Source organism: Arctopsyche grandis, chromosome 9 (assembly GCF_051622035.1).
Source record: "Arctopsyche grandis isolate Sample6627 chromosome 9, ASM5162203v2, whole genome shotgun sequence".
In the NCBI taxonomy this organism is placed as follows: Eukaryota; Metazoa; Arthropoda; class Insecta; order Trichoptera; family Hydropsychidae; genus Arctopsyche; species Arctopsyche grandis.
In genome coordinates, this window is record NC_135363.1 from 20,876,372 (window position 1) to 20,898,504 (window position 22,133).

At 33.9% G+C, this 22,133-nt stretch overlaps 1 protein-coding gene across 1 annotated transcript in view; it reads right to left on the reverse strand.

Moving 5' to 3' along the window:
* Positions 1 to 22,133, reverse strand: part of mspo (M-spondin) — a 195,445-nt gene that overhangs the window by 36,689 nt on the left and 136,623 nt on the right. Inside the window, exon 2 of the mRNA XM_077438360.1 lies at positions 810 to 1,084. Within this exon, the coding sequence (XP_077294486.1) occupies positions 810 to 1,084 (275 nt within the window). The remainder of the gene's footprint in view (positions 1 to 809; positions 1,085 to 22,133) is intronic.

The following is a 22,133-nucleotide window of genomic DNA, read 5'->3' on the forward strand; positions in this document are numbered from 1 at the left end:
AGTGATTATTATTAATTATAACCACGCGAGCGTCCATTTTAGGGCGTAGTTACTCTTTGATGCAATTGTAGAATTTGGTGAAAAGGGTGATTTTAGTATGCCTTCCCTGCTTAAACAAAATTGGTAAATACGTATATATACATATGTATGTATTTATAAATAGGAATTGTTCATATCCAATTAGTGGCAATCAACTCTAGTTCCGAAGCCCTTGATCCATATTGTATTTCAATTTATTCGTTTTAAATCAATTCAAAGCCTTTGAATTGCGCTTTTCCAATTTGATCGTAATTTAACCAGGAAAAATACCACTTTGTGTTTGTTTTTTAAGTTTAATTAATTGCAATTGCAATTAAAACTCTTACGAGTTTTTAATTAGTACTTTTACTCTAGAGAATAGAGGTTTTTTATGTTTTTCTCAGAAACCTTTGGGTGTATTGAACTAAAACTTCATATCTAGAAGTTTTAGCTTAAGAGAAAGTAAAACATAAAATTGATTGAAGATCCGTCAACCGGGAGTGGCAGTTTACTCTTGTTCAATTTTTCTTCCACTATTTTTTTCAACCCTTTAAATATGAATAAATGTGATGAAAATAAAAAGTAATCATTAAATTTAATAAACCAAAAGGGGGATTTTTTCCACTTAAAAGTCAAAAATGTAGCGACCAATAGATTTTTTTCACAACACAGAACGTATCGAGATGAAAATTTATATTTATATTTTTTGTGTAAGTACTAACTTAGAGTTAAAGGTTTTGGATAGTTTTTTTAGTTATCATTTAGGAATAGTAAGAATTATTTGGCCATACCTTGGAATGGTTTCCATCGACAAAGAAGTCAGCTTCAGCCCTTCCGGATCCCTGCTCAATTGAAGGAGCACTGAAAGAGTCCAGTACACCACGAACACCTTGAACGCCTTCTGGCTCGGACGGAAAGGTCGCAGGCCCCGATATGGGGGCGCCGCCCCCGCCTTCGGTTACACTGGGGGCGCCCTGGGGCGGATGACCCTCAGCGAGTGCTCTCACTTCTGAAGAAACACGCTCTCCCAAACGAAACAGTACGAAGGATTTATCGTGCGATCGACCTGAAACAAAATATTATATTACATAAAATGAATGCTTCTAAAACTTTCAATGCACTGTTTTCTGTAGAAATTATACTTTTCAAAAATCAATTCAGAAATCACGGAATGTGCATACATTTCGTTAAAAACCAAAATCTCGACACTTCGATTTTTAGTGTAACCATCATCAACTGTCTTTCCAACCATTCATTTACATATAACGCAACACAGTTTCTTTACTTGGTTTACCATTCACACATTTAAGGCGCTAACACACTAAATCGTACATCATACACGTGCATGTGTTTCCAGCTGGGAATGTGAGAGGGTGAGTTTTGGGAAGATCGCGATGGAACAGACTAAGCATGTCAGTGTTTTTCTTTTGCATATGTAAAATCAGTGAGCCCTCGGGCAGAATTCAAGATGGCACTCTCTCAAGAGATATGATTGAAAACAATATTATTTCATAATTATAATATCACAGAGGGTTCAATATTAATAGGGGCTACGGGGGTGATGGATGACTTGTATTTTAAAAATATTATATGTAAAATATGAGTAAACATATTTTTAAACAGATGGAGATTCTTGATACAAACAAGATTCTTTCCGAGAATTTTATTTATTGCTGACTGTAGGAATTGCTTTACCTGTTTATGTTTTCCGTACGTCACTGTGCAAAACTATATAAAAAAAAATATATATACATATACGTGCTGCGTACAATTCTGTGTGTCTGCACCTTCACAAACTCTTGGATAGCATTCGATCACTTCTCTCGAATGCACTACCCAACTGTTTCATTTCCTGTACTTCCTCAAAAAAAAGCATTAACTAAACATTTTGTAATTGAATGCCAAAATTTCACATCCACAAATCATTAGTGGCAAATCAGGTTGGTCTAAGACTTGTGGCAAAACGGAAAGTTTGATTCATTCTCATAAAAGTAAAACTTCTAGTCTCTTTATCTCATATTCGTTAATGTTGATGTCTTGCCTTAAATATGTAGGTTATATAGTATAAAATGGACTACTTTTATAAATTTATTATCTCAATGGTCTAATAATCAATGTATTCTGCATGTTATCTAGTAGTATGGCGTACCATCAAATCGTCATTAAATTACAACGAACGAGTGGTAGAGGAAAATCCTGTTTTGGTGCCACCGACGCCCATGAATACTGATCGGCATCACACAATTAGTATGCAACTGAGGGGGTGAGAAGGGGATGTTTTTTTCACCCCTTCAGATACTGCATGGTAATTTGCATTTTAATCTGTGTGCGCGCCGCGTAATCGTTGTCGTAATGACAATAAAATAAGCGGCATCTCTGAGAGGCGATTGCATTTTAATGATGCGGCGTTGCAATGACGATAAGCGTACAATTGTGTCCGGAAAATATAAACTTCCCCTCCCTTCTTTCGTCCACTTGTTTGTTCTGTTTCGTCGTCTGCGGTTGTAAGATAAAAGGTGGCTGTCATTTTCACAGTTTCCCTGCTGCTCTCGAAAGCTTTTCCTCGAATGAAAAATTCGATATGAAGCTCGTTGTTTGATATTTTCAAATATATGTACATTGTTCTTTGTTCACGTTAGTTTTCAACATATCTATGATACATGTATTACAAACTTATATGTTTGTTATAAAATAACATCCTTGGTATCTATTACTACTTTTTAGAATAAGGCCATGCATCTTTTGGTTGGTCGACTTTCTAAGATCGTTCTATATATTTATGAATCAACGTAAAATATCAATGTTAGAAAATTCGAGTAAGATTGATCCATATAAAAAGGATATCAGTTATGTCTTGAATTATAATATTATAGCTAAAGAATAAATAAATAAATAAATAAATAAATAGCTAAGCTTTAGAATACTACGATTTTGGAATTTGTATTTGAAGGCGAAATATTTTGGACCAAATCTTAATATAAATACAATTTAATCTTTGCGCTTTTAAATTCTAAATAAAATGCAATCGATAACACGGTTATTCATCAATTATTTATAAGAACTGTTCAGCCATGCTCTTTTGCATACGCAAACAGTTTTTATTTTAATGCAGCGTCACAGTGAAATAATCTTAAAGACGTTTGAAGTGGTAATTAGGAGAACGATTTTCTTGTCTCTAATTACAGGCTACTGTGTTATAAAATACATTATCTAACATTATAATATATTTTTTAATTTTACCTATTTTTTAATTGAATGTTTTAAAGTCATTAAATTTAATTGATCATCATCATAGCCATTCACCATTCAGTTTTGGACGAAAGCCTCTCTAACACGTTTACAACCGCCTTTGCTTTGAGCAATTCTCATCAATCTCACCCCACACATTTTTCTGATTTCATCCACCTACTACTTCTCTTGTAGCCTTCCTTGCACCCCTTTACATTATCTTGAGTATCATTCAAGCACTTCTTTAGTCCACCCTTCGTCCATTCTTTTAGCTACGTGACCTACTAATTTCCATTTCAATCCCTTCACTTGTCAACTATGTATATCAACTACCCTTGTTATAATTCTAAATCACGTACTCCGTTTCCTATCTCTCCTCGTTATGCCGAGTATACAACGTTCCATACTTCTTAGTATATTTTGGCATTCAATGCCCAAGCTTTATAACCATCCATATAATCTTATAGATTTGATACATTTGATTTTTTAGCCTCACCTTGCTAAAAAATCTGCTAACCAGTGTGCTGGACCAAGCGTCCAGTTAAAAATGTATGTTTCAAGTTAAAATATGCCAGTTTAACTATTGTAATTAGCTGTAAAAACCATTTTATCATGTACTTAACGTTGAATAATATAAAATAAGTGCAAGAAATGAAAAAAATAACGGCTGAAACAGAACAGTCTTTCCAAGGCGGATATCATTTTCACACTTGAAGTTGAGCGCGGCGTGCTTTGAGGCACGCGTAGAAAGCGCTCCGCGTGAAAATAATTATTTGTGTTAATATTGATCAATGTTTTTATTTCGCACGGAAATTATTCGAATCTGAGGAATACATACAATATGAAGACTCTGCATTAATTATATTTGGAGAAATAAAATAAAATATGAGTCCTAGTCTATAAGTATTATAAGTATTAATATATGTAGGGCCTTTTTATTGGGAGAAAATATGCCCTTTTTTTACTAGTGCGAATCATGAAATTAAATACTCCATCGTAAGTTTTTGTACAATGCTCAGACAAAAGTGACTTTATTACATAGATAAATTCAGATGATACATTTGCACTGAAAATTATTACAAACACTACCTGGTCCAATGTTCAGAGGTCTCTCGTTATCTTCCACCAGACCTTCCAGCGTTTACCGCATCCGGCTAAGTACATGTACGTTCCACGTAGTTTCAAAGTGACACGTTAACAGGTTTACGCGGTAACTAGAACGCACACACCTCAGGGCTCAGGTGCGTCTGACCCAGTGTGGGCTTATCGGGTTGGGGCTTACACGACCCCAGTTCGGGATTAATAACCGGCCGGTCGTATGGCGTTAACGTGAATAAGTCAAACGGCGATTAACGACTTTCGAGATCGTAAAAACCCAACCCCCAAAACTGGGTAATGTGAATTTTGACTAAAACGCTGACAAGGCTGTCGTGCGACGGGGCTTATTGGCTCATCAGCGAGGGTCTAAAATGTGAAGGGACCAACATTGCCGATGCTAAATTATAATACCGACGTCCTGAATATCTAATATTAGACGCGCTTATTATAAAATATCACACGGTGGCGTAAAAAGAGTGTTCGGAACAATAGCGATTAATTTAAGTTTTACATGGAGATTATTATTAGTTTGGTTAGTCGTAAACGAGTTAATGGTCTCTTAACCCATTCGTCGATTGAAGTCGTGCTTGTCGGCGAATGACCTTTATATTTCCGCTTGAAATTAAAGTCGTAATTGAAAGTTTAATGTGTTTGTGCGACTATTTTTGAACTCGTTCAAATTGAGCAGAATTCGTTAGCTCGAAAATGCGTATTCGAGTATTCGAGATATTCGGTGTAATAAATACGATTGCTAAAATGAAATATTATCCGGGGGAGTAAAAATGATTTAATTTCTAAGAATATTCAAGCGCAATTAAATATGACAAATTCCGTGACGAATTTTTCGGAAAATTCCTACGGAGATTTTCAATTATTTGAACGCCGACGCAGAATTTAAAATTGAATATCTGAAGTAATAAAGATCGGTTATTTTCGATTTTAAATTATTTTAGTTAGTGAAAGATAAAAGACGTTCATAATATCTTAATTGTAGGCAAATATCATATTTATATATAATAATTTCAAATGACGAATTTAAATATAGTAATTGAATCGTTGTTCTTAATAATTATAGTTTATAACCAGCAACATAGCTTAGTGGTTAGCAAATAATGCTATCAGCTAAGGGGTTATGGGTTCAATCCCTGACCCAGTGTTGCTGGCCAGACCTTGAATATACATATGTATGCATGTGACTTTAAGTCGATCGTTTCTTATCAAAGTTTAAAAATTTATCTAATTTCATTGTTGAAACGATCCTACATATTAGGGAAAAGAAAAATCCGGTTTTCGGTTTTTTTTACAAATAAAATTTGGTTGACCGACTTTCACCGGTTTCAGAAAATTTGAATTTGATTCTGAAATGAATTTGGTAACCCGAAAACGTATTTTACTATAAAATATTTCCATGTTTAAAAATTATTTTTATACATCTGTTTTAGCTTAAAACAGCAAAAGCTTTTCAAAACATTGCAATTTTCGGAAACGAATTCATTAGAAACGGCATATCACAAACATCTTAAAACCATATTAAAATCAATGGCGGATAATGGCACAGCAATCTAGTAACAACTTACAATAACGTTTTCTATACGTTTATACCTGAATGCGCAAAAACTGCTTTACCTTTTTTTTGTTGATCAAAGAAATATCCGCCTATGCTCTAAGAAAGTTTTGGATATACACATTTTTTTATCATCTTTAATAGAAATTTGAAATTCATAATTGTTTGTTTTGAGAAAAAAAACATTAATTAAAGAAAAAATTAAAAAGCCGGTTGATAGAGCCAAAAAAAGTCAATATTAACTGATTAATGTTTATTTGCCATTGGAGATAACGAGAAGTGCCCCTATCCAAGCGTTTCCAATTTTGCAAACAGTTAATAAACACTGTGTTATCGCGTCGGAAAAATTGGATTGGGTAATGGCCGTGCTCGCTAGTGCTTAGGGGCAGGTGTTGATGTGAGCAAATTGGCGGGAAATTATGAAACTTGTCCATTATTGGGTTTATTTTGTACATAAAACTTAACGGAGTGTTATCTGAGCGGTGCCACTAAATCCCTGGGTTCTGAATGTAGGCCTCGGGATTAAGGTAAATCCCAAACATCGGCTCGCACGGGTGGGAACGATCTGTAGAGTCGGGAGAGGGAATCTGGCCAAAGTCGAGACCGATACACGGGTCGTCAACCATTATTCCCAACAATAATATATACCTACATATATCTATGTACTAGATTCTCACAGTATATTGAGAATATCACGATTTAATCCAATAGATTGCTCCAATCTATGTACGTAATATGGAGAAGATGCAGCCCGAGCCAATGTCGATACTTGCCACCAGGGTTAGACAAACTTTCAGATAATAATTGTGAAAAGATGTATCATTTTCTGCGGGAAATTTCATATAATCGAACAATAGCAATTATATATTCTAGGACTCAGAGACAAACTGTTTCCACAAATACGCAACAGGGGAACTTATTATGTACCTATATATTCAGACAAAGTAGTATGATGCCATGAAAGCATGTAGACTGAAGAAAAATTTCTCGACATTTTTTTTCAAAAGAAATGGATTTGGTTCTGAAATGCATACGGGTTTGAAATGATCTGGAAAGGCTATTTTTTTAATAAAGTCGAAGAGGCTTTCATTTTTACAAGCTTTTTATTAGTTTCACTCTGTTAGTTCAATGGAATTCTTGCCCATAAAAAAATCTGATCTGATTTTGGACCACTTCCACTCCTTAGATCGATTTGATATTTTAACTACATACGGGGACTAGTTAATATTAAAGTAAGCCACTGTCTCCGATATGAAGCTAGAGAAGTATGATCATTAACGAACTTATTAAAAATTACATTGAAATCTTGTGTCAAATCGAAGCGATGACTGTTGGCTATTTAAACGTGGCTTTCTACCGCCCTTTTGCAACTCACAGGTTAAAAACTTGATCGGTGATAAAAGTTACTGTTTCACTCTCATCTCATACATATAAACCTTATACAAGCTTTTATGTTGGTTAAATCATTACCTCTATGTATGTAGCTGTCACTTTTACATAGCTGTCAAAACTCGTTTGGTGCCTAATGTCTCGAACCCAGTATCGTCGTGCTACGATTTATAGTCACAACGTAGTGTACTGATAAACCTATTGCATAATAGTAGAGAGGTCGTGGGTTCAAGTCCTGGCCAAATACGCTACAGGCGAGATCTTGCGGTTATTCAAATACAGATCGACTGTCTCCTTTTAGTATTTTCCGATTTTCTAGCTTAATTGTTGTGACGGATCCAATAAACTGCCCCTTAGTTTCTCGCAAATTCGAGTTATTAACATCTCAAATTTGTTGAATCTTATAAAATGCTACCCACACAATGTATTTCTCGCAAATTTGCTATGTATCAAAAAATTTGATTGTTCATACATACATAGATATCTATTGTACTGTAATGTTTGAAAAATTGATAGTAAATACTATATGCATAAACATGCACAAAAATTTATCCAACCATATTTGTACCCTTGGAGTAATACCTGTCATGGCACATATGATGTGTATACATATGTAATAAAAATAAAAATAAAATAACTCAATATAATTACTTCATATAATTGTCACTTCGATTATTCACACAATGTTAGTATCTCTGTAAGGTAAAGGTAAGCCTTTATAAATTTATTTGAATATTGTATGCATAGTGAGTTGAGTACTCGTTACCGACGACACAACAAAATTAACAAAACAACTCATGATTAATTCTATTATTTGTATATGATGAAGGTAATTTGTTAAAACGGAATAATGCGGCATTGTCGAGTCTAGGGATACGGGTTCGCTCCAGAGCCACCGGTTCAGCTTCAGAGCCTCGGAGTACATATTAAGATTCAAATGTCCGTAAGGTACGCTCGACAGAATATTTCGTTATACGAAATATTTCATATTGTAATGCAAAATATACCATTCGAGGATTTCTTACCTGAGAGCGACATACATACATATCTTCAGATGTGAAAAATTCTCTCATATGTATAATATGTAGATATAACCTACATAGATATATTATTTTGGTGAGTTTATGAACGCGAAACTTTGCCACGATTATACACACAATGTGTGTGTATAGTACGTACGTTATAAACGGGGTTTTATCCCGCGCATGTGAATATTCATATTCATGAGGGGATAATCCGCGAAAGTTTTATATGCGCGTTGGGAGCTTTGCAAATAATTCCGACGTGAAATGATCCCCGATTCCGGTATTCGGATTACAGTTTCCGGTCGCTCGTTTTTCCATCGGAATAGTTATGCAGTACTGGAAGGGTTCGAGGAATTGGGGATCGAGGCTATCTAAATAGATTCGGCTTTTGATGGATGCCTGCCTAGAAGAATGGGTCGGTTTTCCCCGAATGAAAATTCCATTTCATTCGATGGCTAATAATCGAGATGAAACTATTCGGGAAATTATCCCGAGCTGATAGTATTATAGGGCTTATTAGAATTTAATCGGATTTATAAATTTAAATTAATAACTACAAAAGTATCTCAATGGTTATATAAACCATCAATTTATGTATTTAATATATAAGTTACCTAAAATAAAGTTATACTTCGTTCATCTCAAACAATAATAACCAACATATGTAGATACATATTTACATACATACGTTCAGCTAATGGTAGTTTTTCCATTGTAATTTCAGGAAGCACGGGATCTTGCAGCCGATAGCGTTTATTTTCCATTATTAATTCACATCAAATATTATGTCTTCGGGATTGAATTATCCGCTCGGCAAAGCGAACAAATGGCATTGTTAATTAGAGCAAATTTGCGTTTAATTAATTTGTGCGCGAGTTTACCGTACGTGCGCGATCGTATTCGCTATGATCGATTTTGAGTCAAAGAGGACCTCAAGTTTGACAAAAGGACCTCCGAGGTCTTATAAATACACCAGATCGAATAATGACCACCAAAAGGGAGGAAAACTTCAACATATCTCGACAACTGACAAGAGAAAGATGGGAAGACTGGGCCTCCATTCAAATTGGTCTACGCTCGACCTATAGAAATTTGTCATATATGTATATGTATGTAATAATATTTGTAAAGGTTCACTTGTTAATTATGATATTCGTTTGTATGTCGAGATATTTGTAGAAATAACAGGAATGTATTTGATTGCTGACAACCAACAGGTACATAAAGCTTATTTCTACATACACAAAACCACACATTGATTATAAACATGCAATATACATATGTATAGGTACATACAGTATTATTATTTTTCATATATTTGTTAATATGTGTATGTATTTGAATTGAGACAATTTTTATAAAGATACGTATTAAATCGAACGCTTTTACGAATACAATTAATAATATAAACTCAGTAGCATGTACGTCAGAGGTCACCACGCGGGCTTTTTTCGGGCGTAGTTCATTTTTCCAGTATTATCATATTGACCTGTTTTTTTATCTATGGACGCAATGGACAAGGGTTTTCAATACAAATTATGATATGTATTGTAATAAAATAAGTCAATAACAATGTAAATATTTTCGTTTTAATTATTGCAGAGAAGATCCGTATTTTCCTTTTTCTGTTTTTCTACTTTTGTATTTAGGATTGAACTAAAATACATTTAACGACATTGGTCCACCAGTCCGTAATAAACATTATTTCTTTTTATAAACTATTCGGCTCCTTTGAGGGTATTATTTTAAATAAAATGAACATTCTGCTGGCAGTTAAATAAAGTCTTGCTAAGATAAAAAAATTTAGTTAAAAGTAATTAAAAAAAAAAGTAATATACCAAAAGTATTCATTGCAGTTATTTTTACATATATTTACATTATTTCTTATCAAAATATAAATATAAATATAAACTGGTATTCGTCCTTTATTAGCCGAAAAAAAGGTTCACACCCAAAATATAAACCAATAATGAATAAAAGTGTAATGGAATTGTCAATTTTTAAAGTAGAATACATATTTGATTGGAATATTTTTGGATGAAACATTTTACAAAGTTTATAATAACCCTATTCAGATTTTAATGCGATCTGTTTAGTTTACCAACTCGTCGTCCCACGTTCGCCGATGAATTTTAATAAAAGTTTTGCAATTTTACACATAATTTAAAGAGAGTGAGAGAGAGAGAGACGAGGGAAAAAAGCAAAGACCCAAGTTATAATGACTACTATTACGTTAGCTTCCACTCTCGTTTTAGCGTCGAGAAATTTCGCTATAAAATTCAATTCATTTCAAATTGAAACGAATGGTAGAACGCGTGGCAAAAGCGAGCAAGAGTGCGGTTTCTTATTAATTTAAAGGCGAAATTTCACACAAAAGAGAAACTGTATTAAAAAGAAATTGCACCGAGAAGAAAGCAAAGAGTGAGACGTAATAATAGAGGCGAGGGTTATTAAAAGGTAACTCTAAAGTACTACCAAACCGAAGAAACAGACCGCTGAGGTTCACGTAAGTGGAGCTGTAAGGAGTCGGCCCCATGATCAGCCAGTCCCTAATGCCAGTCAGAAGAAAGGAAAATTCAGGTATTCTTTAAGGCCTTTTGTATACATATGTACATGTGATTGTAATAAAACCTCGTTATAAAGACTTTAACAAAATCTCGAATATCTTAGAGCATTTTAAAGCATTTTATATACAGCATTTTAAAGCATTTTATATACAGCATTTTAAAGTCAGATATAAATATTAAATTGATATTTCAAATATATGGAACGCTGTATGCTCGCCATAACGAAGAGGGATAGAAAACGGAATAAGTGGGTGAAAAGTATGACAAGGATAGTGGATATTTTATTTTTATTATTTTATATATTATACAATATATATCCCATGACAGGAATTAACCCAAGGTGACACATAAATATGGTTAGATTAATTTGTGTATATAAGTACTATCTATTTTTCAAATGTAACAGTACATCGAATATAGTACATTGAATTGTTGATAAATAGCAAATACATTATGTAGGTAGCATTTATAAGGTTCAAAAAATTCGAGATGCTAATAACTCGAATTTGTGAGAAACTGAGGGGGAGGATACCGATTTATTGGATCCGTTACAACGATTAAGCTAGAAAAATCGGAAAATCCTAACAGGAGACGGTCGATCTGTGTTTTAATAACTACCTTGCCAGCAGCGTATTAGACCGGGACTTGAACCTACGACCTATCTACTGGTATGCAACAGCTCTACCAGTACGCTACGCTGTGGCTAGATGGATAAAGTGGATAGAGTGAAGAAACCGAAATGGCAATAGGCGAATTACATGGCTGAAGGCGAAAAAAAGAAGTGTAAAAGGATAAAAGGAAAGCCGCACTGAAGACGGGTAGAAGAAATTAGAGAAATATGTAAGGTGAGATGAATGAGAGTCGCGCCAAACAGAGACGAATGGAAGCGTATTGGAGAGGCCTTCCTCCAGCAGCGGATAGATTATGACAGTAAATGATGATGATGATTAGAGGTAGGACCGGAAGCGTGCTTTTTCCAGGAAACAGGGCGTTTTGGGTCTATTTTCCAGAAAACAGGGAAAACTGCAAAGCTAGAGAGCATAAAAAAAAGTTCATCATAAAAATGAACAAAGCACGGCGAAAAATTATCAAAGAACGTCACAAAGTTGGTTCGCTCTTTAATGATGATATACATACATATGTATCTACATACATACATACAATCATACATTCATTGGTAAAAAGTTTTTTCAATAAATTATAAATATTATAATTTAAAATAAATAGTATTTTAAGTCTAGTATGAATAAAAGAATTCGAAAAATCTGAAAAAAAGAAAACAATATGTAAGTGCTACGCAAATCTTTTTACGTAGTTTAGCAAAATAGACAATTTTCCTTAAATTTGTATTGTATATCTTCTTATCTATTCCGTAAAATATATGAAATCCGGCTGATGATCAATTCGGGAAGAAATAATTGAAAACGATGATTTTTAGCCGTGAAATTGAAAGAAAAACTCATTTGTTTTCATTGAACATGTCAATTATTGCGTACATATATCGAGATATTGATATATAATACATATATTCATAGCACAGCACATGTTTATTGTATTGAGAATACTGATACGACGATTCATTGGAAATGCCTTGTTATTAGTTGACGCCAACTAATCAAAGCATTCAGCTTGAAAACTATAATTCATATTGAAATTGTTCAACATAAGTGCTATTCACGTAGTTAAATTTTAATACACCCATACCTACACGAACATAAATTAAATAGTATCGGCACTAGAAGATGGGTCTGTTTCGAGTGCTTTAATAGTATAGTTTTAAGCATCATTCAAAGTAATTGAATGAAACAACTATGAATTTTCCAAAACGTACTCGAACAGTTAGGCAACAACTTAAAGTGTATCGCAAATTTACATAGAATTTATGCGAATGACGTGCCTACGATAAAGATGTTACAGAACGTGTGCACGCTTGGCGCACGCTTAAATTCAGATCCCATTTGGAATATCAATGGTGTCTGTAAGTACTACATAGTGGCTACTCATGTAGCATGTTAAGGGGCATTTTGTATAGGAAAGATACGTGTTTCAGGTGAACTCGCTTCGGGTACTTTTACACATTGAATATCCTCGTCAAAAGGGCGATTGAAATACCCGTTGACATGGACGTATCACGTCGGCCACCCAGCACGATATAATGGCACGAGCCACTCTGTATAATTAAGAAGTTGAGGGAACTTCATGTGTGGATAAGCCATAGGGGGTGTATGCGACCCTCCCCCCTATCGTTGTTGGCAAACAAAGCAAACTTGTGCGAGCTGTTCCGAGCCAGATAACAATTTTAACTAAGCTGTCGCTTTTCTTAAAGATGCTGCTTATTTCTGAAGTGGGCGTATGTGGCGCCGACTATCTGTCAACGTTTGTTTAACTTTTGTTTTTTTTTCCTTATTTTTTTTTGACATTCATTATGTGAAACGTCGTGCCAATTTTTCGTAATGACCGTACTAAAGCTAAGAGGAAAATTTCGCAATTTTTTTGCATGAGAAAGTGTCATAATAACTTAGTTTTCAGGTCATAATAATAGTATGTATGTATGTATATTATAATAATGAGGGTGTCTAATATAAGTGATCATCTCATCTGGTTTGTAAATTAAATTTGCAGATTTAACGTATTAATAGAGCATTTAACTATTATTTAACATTTAACTTATGAATATGAATTTTGGCTAACGTAAATAATAAAAAATATGGAAAAGTTGCGTATTCAATTGGCGTAATATCTCGCAAAACATTATATATAATGTTTTGCGTTATACAATAATACCTGTAATACATTTATTCTGTTTTTCCAAGATTATGGACATATCGAATTAAAATAAGTAATAACACTTAGTGAATTAGTCAAACAGAAATAGTAAGCAAATCAATTTTATTTACTTCGAAATGGGTGAACGACAAATTAAAAGAAATTTGAAAGAAGAAGATGTGTATATGTTACAGTACGTGTCCACTCCGGTTCGTTCATGAATATACTAGTTTTTTCATACACGTACAATTGGTAAAGTGCTAGTAAGTGCTAGTTAAAATCTATCTTCAAATAGACTTACTTGGTGTCGCATGAAGCATTTCGCTGTTAAAACTATTGAGATGTCAAAACCCCAAGTATTTAAAAGGGAAATAAGAAAACCGCATTACAACTGTATAATTATTTAAATATTTATATATTAAAATATTCAGTATTTATATATGTATTAATATGTATAAATATTTTTAATTCCAGTTTTCGCATGTATCAAAAATATTGCAACTAAGGGTAAGAATATTTTTTTATTTTAATTTTATTATTATAATAAATAAATTAAAAATGGTCAAAGAATAATAATAACAAATTAATGATCGCTGTGAACTGACAGGATATTCGAATGCCTCACTAGGGTTTCTGAAAACTCGGTTTTTCAAAATCCGACGGATCCGGGTCCAAAATCAAAATCAAAAACTTCCGGATTTTAAATTAATTTTCTTCTTTGGTAATATATTATAATATTCAAAACAGATTCAAATAAAAAACAGAGGTTGTTCGATAAATTTAAAACATTTTTTAATAACTAAATACATATGTAGGTATATGCATTTTATGTAAAGTAATGTGAAATATCGACAGCAAAACAGAATAAAATGTAACATAATAAATGAAATGTATGTTATAAAAATTAATAAAATATTTTAATCATGCTAATTCAGTTTACTGAAGTTAAAATTAATTTACAAATAAATGCAGGTGAATATTAATGTAAATGTATCGAAAAAACTTTATAAATGTATATTATAATTGGCCAGATTGGTTCGTGTATGAACAAACTAGTATTTTCATGAACGAACAAATTGTGCACTTGGACTGTAACATATATGTACTCGTATGTACATACATATGTACGTATAAAAAAGAGAAAGATGTGCAATACTTCAGAAGCAACAACTGACAAATTGAACTGAAGGAAGAATAGTGAATTTTAATACGATCTACACGGGGATGCGCTGTATGGGGATTTGTGGTGAAGTAATTTTCTTCGTGGGGACCAAAAAAAAGCCAAATGTCAAATCGGAACGTCTGCTCTCTTGACAAATCAATTCGGAGCCCACATCTGGTGACCGAAACGAGAAAAAGGAAACGGGGAGGAAGGCGAAGGAGAAGGAAAAAACCGTAGAGGCAAAAGGAAAATGGAAAACTGCTGAGTGAAGTGTGTCACTCGTGGCGGTAATGTGCGGGGAGGAGAATACTTCATATTTGATAGAGTGGAAGAACTGGAACTCCGCGGGATAACGGACAAAGTTTCAATCCCACCCTCCCATCTCCGGGATAAGTCCCTCGACAGCTTTTTTTTCTTCTCTCTCTTCCGATCGCGTTTAGTGTGATGATGGCGACATGTGCGAGGATGTTGCGACACTTTATACAACTAGTTCACTTCACTTCCCGAAGAAGAGTAAATCTTCGGAAGGGGTGATTGCCCTCAACGACTTGTTCCACACTTGTTATTTTTATAGGGAAACTTACCGAAACAAAATCTAATTAGATATTCAAAGCTACACCCAAAAAAACAAAGCACATAATTTGCAAATAATATCTATCACAATTGTCCTAGATATTATTTGCAAATATAATTATATTTAAAAAGAAAAGTTATCCGTCTACATGCTATTTTAATACATGAAAATATAAAAAAAGCTTCTTCTAGTATATGTATATGTATTGCTTCATACACGTTGCTTATAAATAACTATCGATTTTTTATGGAATAAGACACCGATTGAACGATAAAGTCTGCATTGCGAAATGGATACTGACCGAATTGGATTTTCAGACAACATGACCGAGCAAAATTTTCCCGAAGGTTTTTCTTTCGGACGTGTGTCACCGACGACCGTAACAAGCGGATATGCGGAAAAGCGGAAACGACACACACACACACACACACACACATACACACCCAATCTCGGGTCGAATTTGACGACAACGCGATAAATAAAACTCGAACGAGCAAAGTATTGCGTGCCATCGATGCTATTACATTCGCATATCTACCTCCCGCCCCCTCCTACATACATATACTCGTATAGTTTTTGATTTGTGGCCCTCTCCGTTAATATCGTCCGCGAAATGGTTGCGCTGCTTTGTCTCCTCATAAGGGTTATTATTGTGATCACGTCCACTCGAGTGGATGGGGTTTGCAAGTGGGGTGGTGTGAGGGGGACATTTTTCTGCGAGAGCATCGTTTTGGCAAGCGTTCAGGCAACACTGGCAAAACACGATATACGATCGCGTGTCTGTGCACGATCAATCTAAGTCGTGGGCTGACAGTGCAGACAGGGACCCCTGGGTCGGTCCGAGGATGGGGTGGGTCGCTACTCTCCTCTCTGGGTCATTTGCATGCGGTGCTTGATTGATAAACCGCAACTTTTTGAAAACAAGCGCTTGCATCATACCAGTACGCAGTGTTTTACCGAGAGAAAAATTGCGCAATATTATTCTAGTTAGGTCTAGTCTAGTCTAGTCTAGCTAGTTAGGTCTAGTCTAGTTAGTCATGGTCTGACTGAAATATTTCTATCGTTTATACATTTTTTTACATAGAACTGGTGATTGGAAGTATGAAGGGACAGACAAAATATAAAATTGAATAATTAGCCGATCGAAACTAAATGATATGAAGCACTTTGTTCATGTCTATATCCACATATAACACTGGATATGTATAGGTATATAAAACGTACATATAGCCATAGCGTAGTGCACTGGTAGAGCTATTGCATACCAGTAGAGACGTCGTGGGTCCAAGTCCCGGCCAAATACGCTGCTGGCGAGATTTTGTGGTTATTAAAACACAGATCAACCTCTTCTTGTTGGAATTTCCCGATTTTTCTAGCTTAATTGTTGTGACAGATCCAATAAATCGGTATCTTCCCCCTGCGTTTCTCGCAAATTCAAGTTTTAGCATCTCGAACTTGTTAAATCTTATATAAATATGCCATCTACATAATGAATTCTATGTACTGTTATGATTGGCAAATTGTTAGTACTTTTATACAGAAATAATCTAACCGTGTGTCGCGTTGGGGCAATTCCTGTCATGTCCCATATTATGTACATATATGTAATATAAAAGTATATATCCAATATCCTTGAGAGGAACAATGCTTTTTTTTATTTTTCACAAAAAAATCATCTAGTATATTACAAACCTTTAATTATAGAAAATTTCATTACATTAATAATGAAAAATAATACTGTGTTTCTGCTAAAAGAGCTTTTTTATCTCTAAGAAAACATTTTTAAAAACTGCTAATAATTTGGTATTATTAAAAATAGCCTCAGGCAGAAAGAAGAGGAAATTTTATCATTTATCTAATTTTATTATTTTAAATTATAACGTAAACTTTCAATAAAATTTCATTATTAAGAAAAATTCTAAAATCACACCAAGATACAAATGTTGAAGTTAAATTTAATAATTGAGATCCTTTCATTCAATAATAATGATGAGGACAAAGATAAAATTTATAGCGGAAGGTAATAAATATTGAATATACGGAATAATAATTTTGAAGTGGGTAATAAGATGGATTTTTAAATTTCCATTAGTTTCTGAATGTTTGAGGATACCTTTTTATAAATATATAGAGAGCATAATGTGGTTTCAAAGCTAAAGTGCTCATGGCAGATTTATAAGATTCTTTTAATTTTAAAACTAGCCTTTTTCATTTAATATTATTTTTATTTCCATTATATGTATGTATGTACATAGTAACAAGATTTTGGTCGCTGAAATTAATTTTTTGCTGATTATAGCTACAATAAAATGTATTATTTTAATATAAAAAACAAATTTCTAAAGATATATGTACATATACATACTCAATATGAGTCATCATATCAAATATATTTTATTATTTATCTAAATTATATTCGCGACTCAATAATTGATATAAAGTGTAGTGCATACAAAAATGTAAATACTGTATATGTACGAGTACATTCGCTCTTGCCAACAGATAATAATAAGAATATTAAAATTGAATATTTGAGCGAGTCTTCAATCTTCGACAAAAGACGAGATAAGACGGCCATATCCTTTCAGAGCGTATCGATTTTTTTCATCATCGTGCACACAGATTCATCATATATTTATATTAAATATATATACATAAATTTCCCGAAAAATATCGTACATAATGTATGCAAGACGCGCGGAAAAAATGCCAACACGCATTTTTTTTTTATAAATCATGGTATTGACGCTCTCGGCCTACATTCGAGATGAACCCTGTCCTCCCCTTCCATCTTTTCCAACGCGAAAGCTGTCTTATCCCCTCGATCAAATTTACGTCATTTATATAAATACCGGATTACGTATTGCGAATCATCAATCACAAATAAAATATATATGTATATACCTATACATACGTCTATGATAAAAAAAATTGTATAGGTATACTAGGCAAGCGAGACGGTCCCCCTTTTTTTAGGGGTTCCTTTATCATCCGTCGTGGGGGAGAAGAGGAGGTGAAGGGAATAATATATCCCGCGAACGCGCGGGGTCATTATTTTCTCCCCATTTTTTATGAATTTTCCAGCGGGGAAATTCATTTTTCCGATGCTCGAAGCGCACGGGAACGCTAATCATATTTTTTTCCAAATCGAATTCCGTTCGCCGCCGTGTATTCTCCTATAGAATAACTAAACAAACACGCATTTTATTCACACACACAGGATGATTCAAATGTTGCAAAGTATTATAGCATTAATATTCTAGAAAAAATTTAAATCGAAACCTCAAAATGTTCCAAAATTAAATTAAACATAAATTTTGCTCAAAGGTTTTTGAAACATTAAAATTTTTGCGAAGAGAGATTACGCTCCCGTTCTCATTGCGAATTATAAAATTTAATTTGATTCGATGTTGCGTCTGTTTCGTAATTCGTCCCGGCGGTATCGTTACCGATTCGTTTAACGTTCTCGTTATTTTAATTAACGTTCGACCTTTTACATTCACCTTAATTGCAAAAAGCAAAAAAAAAAACAATTAAGTCGATTTCAATGAAATATGATTTTAATTCGTACAACGTAACGAACATTTCCAGCGATAAAATAACTATTTTCAAATGTACATATCTATATATACATACATATATACATTGCTGGTGTATACAAAATATATACAATGATTTGTGTTCATATATTTGTATATATTTTACAAAAAAAAAAATGTTATCAACGAATAAGTATCACACAAAAGGAGAGAGCAGTCAAGGGTAGTATTGTCGTCCTCGTCCCCTTCAAACCATCCCTATTTTACCCCAGAGGAATTCGATGGAAATCCAGGCGCTTCAATCTTTTCAAGCATATGTTGTAAAAAGAAAACCAACGTAGTGAAAACGACATAAAAACTATTTAAAATTATACTATGTATTGTGTTTCAATGTTATATATATAAATAGAAAAATACATATATGTACTTAAATACATATACATATATGTATATCATCAACATTGTAGACACAATCAATACTCAATTAACCAAATTGAGAATCAAAGAGCATACTTCAAAGCAAAATAAACGCATATACCTATACAGCCCACAAGGATACTATTCTTAACATGAACTTTATTATTTAGAAATAACTTTTTGAGTTGATTAAAAAAAAAAACTAGCGTCACAATATTTTTCAAAATTGAGCTAATCCATTTTCAACAGAAACATTTACGTACATATACAATATATATAATATATTGTATATGTAAGTAATAGAGCGCACGGAAACAAAAAACGAGGCCTTGGAATGTTGCATTCTCGATCGATTGTTCAACAAATCATTCAGAAGATTAAATTTTGAACATAAAGAAGATGTTAATAAGTAAAGTGGGCTACATACTTAAGATATCTCTGTTAGCAGAAAAAAGAAAAATTTACTCATAATTTCAAGACAGATTATTATAATACAAAAATATGTATTTTTTTATATATGTACATATGTACATGCATATATGTATATTCTGTCCATACCTAGAACCCTGTTTTAAAAGTCGCGGCACCCTACTGACATTTATTACTCGATTATCCGGGCTAATGGTGGGAAGGAAGATCACGGATAATTGGAAAACACGGATTATCCGAATCATAAAATTTTGAATTGGTTTCGAATATAATATCATATTTCCAACACAAGTTTTTATTTCATAATTTTAATACTGTTTCCATGTCAGGAAGAATCTTTCTTCATGATCGAACAAGTGTTACTGGCTTTACTTTTGACCAAGATTATGTTATTCCGTGTATAGCATCCAATATCGTCATTTTTTTCCAGAAATTGCTCAGGTTGTAATCTTGCTCAACAAGAGTTTTCAGAAGATTTTGACGATAAAGACGTTTCATTGATGATGTCACATCAGGGTGCAAAAGTTTTGTAACCATAAGTCCATCGTTTGTTTTCAATATGCTTTCGTTCGGATGAGAAGAACAATCTTCAAAAATCTCCCTGTCCATCCATGCCCCTTTCTGACTATAATAATCGACAGGAAGAATTTTCATTTCAGTTCCATTAAAAGATCAAGGTTTCTTTGCTTTCTCAATCATCAAAAGTTTCATTTTACGAGTTCCTGATGCGTTTCCGCAACACATGACAGTTATCCTTTCTTTGGACGATTTATGTCCAGGAGTTTTCTCTCGTTGAAGCTAGCGTTTTTGTCAACAAGCACTTCCAGACTTGTTTCATCTGCAATACAGATTTGATCGGCTTGCAAATTTTCTCGAAATTCGATGCAGAATTCATCATCAATTGAAAATAATTGAAAATAATTAAACATACGTATGTTACGAAAAAGCCTGCTCTGAATACATGCACTTGTTACTTCTTTACTGATCAAAATCGACTGAAAGAATTAACGCAATAGTCTTTTACTACATTTAAAAAGGGAACGAAAAACATTTCTGCGTGACATCATTTGTTTCAAATATCACGCGTGTTTACGGTCGCAATCAATCGGTGCGTTTCATACTCATATCAAAAAAATTAAAATTGATTAATATTTTTCAAGCACGGACAATCCGCGCCCAGAAAATCGAGAGTATACTGTATATAAAAAATTAAGGCCATACTGTGCCGTTATATTATTGGATTCCAACTGAAATATAATATGTACATATCCCTATACTGGGAAACATTGAATATATTCGCGTAATCCATAAAGTGCTCATTATTGACAGGAAAAATATTCGATTTCATATAAGAAAATCGAGAAGAATTAAGGACAAGGAAAAAATGTATAAACGACGAGAACAAGCTACCCACCCACGCCACAGCTACTTGCAATTCCATCTTAACCCCTTAACGCCCCCTACCGTCGTTCTGATTGAGCAATTTGCGGCAGCGTTCCGCGACGGTCTGCCGACGAGATTTATTAATTTATCCCAGTAATCGGTTAATGAGAGGAAATTTCTCGATATCGTCGTGGCAAAGTATACATTCGCACACATGTAATATATCTACATATACATATACATATATCCATGTACGTTAATTTTTAATTATTCCATTGCGCGATGCAGAGTCGTTGTATTCATTACACTTGCACGTGGAATGTAAATTGGTAGTTGCTGGGGTTAACTAGATCCCTCCCCCCCCATTCTCGTTACTCAGGGAGTGTTTAATAACTAATAGCACATGCTCAGCACACCATTAACGATGAAATCTCAATAATATTTCATGAGTATGAGATGGCGGATGGTAATGGGGCAGACGAGTACGCGTATCTCGAGCGAGGATCTGCGCAGCGTCCGACCGGGGAACCGGGACTAGAGATACCCGGGGATGATTTGTGGACAGAGATGTGTTGCGAGATGACCCGGCTGCTTTGTCAAGCTGGATAATACCAACTGGATGGGGTATGTTGGCCGAAAATTAAAAGAAACACAAGGCCGTTTAACCTTTCATGTAATATTATGGTGAAAATATAATATATATAACTTGAATAGTACATATACAGCCTGAAAGCTAATATCATTAGGAAAAAACTAATTTTGGGAGTTTTTATAAAAGCCAAATTATATATTACACACATTACTACCAAACTAACCAGTAGATTATATGACAGAATCACTAATAACCATACTAACACACTTGTGAAGAGTCTCGGTGATTACAATAACATGTCTATACCCTTCAGGTATAAACACAGATTACTTAAACACAATCTGCTTTAGGTCATCGACTTAAGAGAGTCTTTAATTAATAT